The sequence below is a fragment of the Apium graveolens genome, chromosome 5 (genome assembly GCF_009905375.1).
Source record: "Apium graveolens cultivar Ventura chromosome 5, ASM990537v1, whole genome shotgun sequence".
In the NCBI taxonomy this organism is placed as follows: domain Eukaryota; kingdom Viridiplantae; phylum Streptophyta; class Magnoliopsida; order Apiales; family Apiaceae; genus Apium; species Apium graveolens.
This window is the reverse complement of record NC_133651.1, coordinates 46,371,548-46,378,540: the sequence shown is the minus strand read 5'-3', so window position 1 is coordinate 46,378,540 and position 6,993 is coordinate 46,371,548. Positions and strand designations below refer to the sequence as shown.

The 6,993-nt window shown below is 36.0% G+C and overlaps 1 protein-coding gene across 1 annotated transcript; it reads right to left on the bottom strand.

Annotated features, from left to right (window-relative positions):
* Positions 1 to 236: 236 nt before the first annotated feature.
* LOC141723954 (putative GTP diphosphokinase RSH2, chloroplastic) lies at positions 237 to 3,697 on the bottom strand. The gene is made up of 6 exons (XM_074525927.1): positions 2,827 to 3,697; positions 2,525 to 2,710; positions 1,855 to 2,315; positions 1,463 to 1,621; positions 1,040 to 1,391; positions 237 to 790 (listed from the first exon to the last, which is right to left on the bottom strand). The coding sequence occupies exons 1-6, from the start codon at positions 3,382 to 3,384 to the stop codon at positions 482 to 484; spliced, it is 2,025 nt and encodes a 674-aa protein (XP_074382028.1). The 5' UTR covers positions 3,385 to 3,697; the 3' UTR covers positions 237 to 481.
* Positions 3,698 to 6,993: the final 3,296 nt, after the last annotated feature.

The window sequence follows — 6,993 nt, the reverse complement described above, 5'->3', positions numbered from 1 at the left end:
ACTAATATTAAACAAATAAATTATTAAAATATCTTTGATATGCAACAATGTGTGATTCTGATGTCTCTTGAACAATTCTGGAACATAGTTTTCCTGATTCTACAAGTTTTTATAAGAAGTGTTTGATCTTAAAGCGCAGATATCCTCCGTAAAAATTTTGATTGCAGACAGTAAGCATGCATCATAATCCACTGTAAAGCATTATACGGCACTATTATTAACGACCAACGAAAACAAGAGCTTAAAAACCAAATATTATTTACATATTTACATTTTCCCCTCCTAACAAGGGAACTTCCCTAAAAACACTCTATTACAAGTGATATCTTGCACTTAAAACTAGAACCTAATCTCAAGTCATTTGACCAAATTAAAGATAGTCTTCATGACAGAGATCATTTGGTATGTACAAAGACCTAGGAGCATTTACAGTAGTTATGACTGGCTATCATATATACAGCAACAGAGGAAGGGGTAAATGTTAACCTCTCAAACCAATGACACGGGCAGAATTAGAAGCCACGCTGGGTGTGGAAATCCCTCGATCGTAAGTACGCTGAATCTCTTCTCTATACACTGTTAATGATTTGTCGGAGATAGTTGGGGTTAATTCTACAACATCGCCCATTTTTAGCTTGCAGCTAGGATCACTCACTGGCTCTTGATTTAGCTTTGGCCTCAGCTCTTCTTTGACCGGAAATCCATACTGAGTCCACCTAGTACTTCCCCTACCAGGTCTTCCTAACAAATCCATTATGGTAGAATTGGCTGGAAACTCCTGAACTGACATCTGGAAAACAAACAGAATGGATACTTGTTAAACTCGGGCCATAAATATATTGTAAACCAGAAAATGAAATCCTAAAGTTTAATCCATAGCTAAGCTATACATGCTAGCAACTGGATACCTCAAAGTTCTGCATATAAAATTAAAAGATAAATGAGGTAAGTTTTGCATATAAAATTAAAAGATAAATGACCACCTACTCATTGAACTCCAGAAGCATTTACAATCAATATAATTAACCCAAGAACAAACCTTTTCATTTTCAATCACAATAACAAAGACAGGTCCATCGGCTACACAGCAAGGCTTTAAGCTATGAGGGCAATCCTCGGAATGTGTAGGGAAAGTACAGGGTGGCTTCACCAAGTCATAATAGGAGTTCGACGATCTGTCTTTGACCATTGTCTCACATTGCCATGTGACAACCCACCGCGCCCACTCAACCATCTGGAGCACAAAGGAAGAGTATTTAGAATCCCCTTCTTTATATCTCCAATGAGCTGCAATCCCAAACTCCGCTTGCAAGTGCATGTCCTTTGTTCTAATCTGCACCTCAAGCGGGACCATGTCTTCCCCCAACACTACTGTGTGTAGGGACTGATACCTGAAACAAGGGTTAAAAAATTTAGAATCGAGTATGGAAAATTCATGCACATTACTTTACACATAACATACCCATTGCACTTGGGCTGATGAATGTAATCTTTTAACTTTCCAGGTACTTCAGACCATAAACGGTGCACAATTTGCAATGACTCATAGCAGTCCTGTTCATCTTTAACAATCAATCGCAACCCATGTATGTCATGAACTTCATCCATTGACAGATTCTTTCTGCGCAAGATAAAATTAATTAGCCATTGAATGATTTTAATACACAGTAACACACACATAATGAAATACGGCATATCAGTATCATAAACAAAATAAAAATAGAAATTTAGATACTATAGAATTAACTACTTCAAAATGCACAACCAAGAGACTATAATGCACATATGTATAGATTGTCATTCAAAAGGAACTAATGATGCTTTCCTGTTAATTGAAAAGACAAGTAAACATACTTTAACATTTTGCAGTAGATACTATACAAGCTTTTGTGCCGCCCTGACAGAACATGGTAAGAAATGCCTTCATCCTTAAGAGCTTGGCCCAGCTTATCAGCAGAGTAAGTGATTTTAGCCTTATTAAAGGATTTCATAAGTTGGGACGAGAGTTCTTCATACTGAACAGGATATAGAAACTTAAAACAAAGATTCTCCAGCTGCTCTTTCCAGCTAGAAATTCCTAACCTATTAGCAAGAGGAGCAAATATCTCCAATGTTTCTTTAGCAAACCTCTGTTGCTTAGAAACAGGTAATGCATCTAAGGTCATCATATTATGTAATCGATCTGCCAATTTAATAAGTACAGCTCTGGCATCAGCCATAGCAAGAAACATCGTGTGAAGCCGATCAGCCTCAATGGTTATATTTGCGGTGTTGTTTTCCCGAGCAAGCTTGCTCAATTGACTTAGCTTAGACACCTATATAAACAACAATAACTAATCAGAATAAATTTCCCAATAAACAAATTACACATAGTAAATTGACGAATTTACAAATTTCCAAGAATGTTCACTGGACATCTCAAATTAGAAATTACGCCTAAACAAGGGACAAGAGATCGGCGTATGATACTAACTAAATAGATATACGAAATCAAAAAGCAAAAGAAAGAGAAAAGGGTCCATACCCCTTGAACAAGATCAGCAACCCTAGATCCAAAAGACCGAAAAATATGGTGATAAGTGAAATTAGAATCATCAAGTGTGTCATGCAGAAGGCCTGCAGCAACTACTGTGGAATTAGCACCTATTATAGCAAGCAAAACTGCAGTTTCTATGCAGTGTTGTAAATAAGGATCTCCACTTGCTCTGATCTACAAAATCAAACAACCCAAATTTCAATATTTTATCCCATGCCAAAATAATAGAAAATGAGAGGGTTTAGCATAAAATAAACAGCAACTTAAATAGATAATAATATATATTATACCTGGCCTCTATGAGCTTTCTCAGCTTGATTAAAAGCCCTAATGACCAAATGATCAGTGAAAATATTGTGTCTTAATTGAGCAGTAGCTAACAAATCTGTAGCATAATTAGATTCCCCTAAATGATGTTCATCATCCATACTAAACGGAAGCTCATCTAATTGCGAATCGTAATTAACACATGAACCCACAGCATGCGCAACAAACCGATTAAATAACCCGGTAGGCGACCCGACCCGAAATGATCTATTAAAATCCCCACCGTCTTTCAAAAATCTGGTAGGAGGACTCGAACTACGCGAAGATACAGGTCCGTGAAAAACGGAAACAGGACTCAAATCTCGCCGGCGGCATAAATCGTCGAGTTTTTGATCGTCGGAAATGAATGTGTGTTTGACGGAGGGTGATGAGAAAAGGCGGGAAAGGCCGCCGGAGAAATGTTTTTGCGACGGAGATGAGGATGAAGATCGATCGAAATCAGAAGAAGAAGAAGTGTGTGAAGGTATGGAATGAAGAGTTGTTGGTGACGTGGCGTATATTGCAACTGCTGGAACCGCCATTAAAATGTTTGATCCCTGGAGCTTGTTAAATTATGTGGATTTTATATGATGAATTGAAATCGATCAATATATGAAGCATAAAATGGAGATGTTGTAGGTATTAAATTAATAAGTTTGAGATGTACACGCGATAAAAGAAGGCGTGCAATTGAAATCATAAACACTCAATTATGATCATTATAATTAAATATAATATATATTACATCTACGAGAGAGAGAGAGAAAGGGATGAACACGCTTTAATTTTGAAGGACAGACAGAGGAGAGAGTGTTGGAAAAGCTTCTTCTCCCTTCTCCGTTTGTGATCTTTTTTTATTTATTGAGCTTGACATGAAGAAATAATTATAGTAGTAATAACAAGTTCCTCTATTATTATTTTTATTATTATTATTAGGAGTAGAAAGCCTTTAACAAAACTCGGTATTGCTGACCGCCAAAGCAAAGAAAAACATTGTGGATAAAGTGACGGTATTGTCCTTCAGCTTCAACTCTATCCCCCAACCCAATGTTACTTTTTTTTTCCTTCCTTTTTCATTTGCTATTTTTAACCCATTAATTTACGAAGCGCGCTTATCAGCTGCCTTCTAAAATAATATTTTATTTTATTTTATTTATTTTTATATTCCTTATCTCATCTTGATCATTATAAAATTATGAATAGAAAATAAATATAATAAATTAATAAGTTTAAAAAATTGTTCTTTCTTTAAATATGTTCACTCCAATGAGTCGCTCTCTCATTATTCAACAATCTAATAGCATAAAATCATATTATTTTTTAGTAAATAAATAAATATAATTTTATTAATAATATAAAATTATAAAAATAGATTGAAACGATATGAAAGACAACACATCACCGCACTCGTTCTCTCATTTACATAAGTATATAATAATATAATAATTTTAAAAAATATTGAGATAATATATTTATAGATACTTGTCCTTGTAATATTTCATAGATTAAAAATAAAAAAAAAATTTTTAGGAAAATATAATATTATAAGTTGATTTTAGTAAAAAAGGAAGAAATGTCATTAAAAAAATAGAAGAATATCAAGATGTTAAATTGATTTAAATGGAAATGTGAAATTTTAGGAGAATAATATGACGGTAAATTGATTTCAAAAATTTTATTGGAACATCTTGTAAAAAATTTAGGTGAATATTACGAATGATTATAAACATCTATGGATACTTGTCTTTGTAATATTTCAGAGGCTAAAATTAGAAAAATATAATATATTAAGTTGATTTTAGGTAGAAATGGGATAAATGGTATTAAAAAGGAAATTAAGATAGTCTATGTGTTCTCCTTTATATAAGTATATATATTTATTTAAAGAGAAAGTAAAAGTTTTAGGATAATATTTTAATGGTAAGTTGATTTCAAAAATTTTAATTAAATATCTTATAGAAACTGTTATGCCCAAAAATTTGTATAAACAATATTCAGGTTTTAAATTGATAAAATAGGCAAGATTGAAGAAGGAACGCCTAAAATTGAGGAACTGATAAGATTACATTTCCATAAAAGGAAGGAAGACGCGCCCTCTGTGATCAGTACGCGCCCTATGGTAAATATAACTGATGGAAAGATGTCATTATCTATGTATCAGAGGAGCGCCATCAAACATAGTAAGGAGGCGCGCCCAATTAATGAAGAAGGGGTGAGGGATTCCTTAACTGAATTCTTTCCTATGGTGAGCTTTAAGGCGCGCCCAAAGTGAGAAAGATTCCTTGGACGGGTTCCTCGGACATGATTACTTTGACAGCTTCATACCCTGGCTTTACTCGGACATAGTTAAAGCGAGTCCTAATGTCGAATAATCTAGGGTGCGCCCTATAATATAGAATGACAAAGGAAGAGATCAAAGGCTGATGACACAGGGTGGGGCTAATATACAGAAATGTTTAGGCGCGCCCTTAACTTCTACTTGGCACATAATACAACTTTGACATGCTACTTGGACGAACACTTTGGAAGATTTAAGGAAGATGGAAATTATTATTACTAACCTATTTGAAGCAGGTACTTTATTGAAGAACTCCTTCCTGTAGTACATCTACAGGAAAGGCGATGTCCGTGGTCAGAGACCTCCAGGGGTATGCCTGATGATTGAAGACCTCCTCCTGTAGTCAATGGGTGTCCTCATTGGGGATGTGAGGTGAAATCTGGTGTGTGCTTTGGGAGCTCTGTCTCTGTAGTCAACGGGTGTCCTCGTTGAGAGACTTTGAAGTATCCTGCACTTTGCACCAAAAAGCTTGGGATCACTTGTCCTGCAATCTGGTAGGGCTCCTTATCGGGGGACAAGGATGCGTCCAACATTTGGGGTGAACCACGGCTATACCTGTGTCCACGGACTAGAGAAATAGCTAGTAGCGGAGGATTATCCTTGGCCAGGGAGATGCCTTATCCGTGAAGTCTCGAAGTCGCGGATGAGCCTTGGGCCTTTGTGGTTGGGCCTCATTGTGACGCCCTCAATCTCGGGGTTAGGAAATGAGGACTCACACACCTTTAATCTACTAATTAAATAAGCATAAACCCCGATTAGCTACTAACATGATCAAACAGGATAAATTAGAGACAAGATTACAACTACCAATCATAAAATATAACTTACAACCCCAAAATAATATTAAATATACATAGTCGATCCCGGCTTGGAACCGACAGATAACTCATTGTATCTTTACAAATCTCTGGCTAAGCGCTTGCTCACTCAAAAACTTTACTACCTGCTCTGGCAACCGGAAGCCCTCAATACGATAAGGACCACCAGGTACGCTCTTACGAGCAGTGCGCCTAAGCCTGGCCATCTTCTTGCTTAACTGCCATGGTTAGCTTAAAACAAACATATGAGTATAAATCTCAGCAAGTAACTATAAAGCAGTTCCACGATATAGACTTCACAATATACTTTACCAATCTCAGGGCATTCTACTTTATCAGTTCTAGGTGGCAGATTTCTATCTTTTAGGTTATGAAAAGAGGGGGTTATGAAGAAGATTTTTGGGCTTTCAGGGAACAATGCTCAAGGTAGGGTGAAAGCCGACATTCATCACAAATCATTAACAGGATCACAAATGATCTTTCGAATGGAAAGCGACAATCTTATCATTATAAGAAATCAATTATATGATCAACGGAATAAAAATCAGGGTTCACGAGTTATAAGCTACACAATATCACAATCAAATCTTTTCAAAGCAATATAAACCATTTTCATTTTCAAAGAATCAATTACTGAGTAGGAAATTTCAATTCCTTTTTTTTAAAAATCAATATGGAACCCTTGATTGGACCACTTTATCTTTCATTTCATTATAATACGGGTGATCAGCCCGTACCGACCTCCATCCGGTCTTTAAGGTACCAAACGCCATAATTTCAGCCTTAAACTGGACTAGCCCCGCTAGCCTCTTACTATAACTGGACTAGTCCCACTAGCTTCTTACGTCCCAATCCAATCCATCAGGAATTCGTTTGGAAAACCTTGAGTTGGAAAAGTAGGTTTTCTAAATTCATTTTATCATTACCAAGAATATGAAATCATTCGGACTCTTTCAAGTCGAAACTCATTCTTAAATTCAATTTCAAGAAGCCAA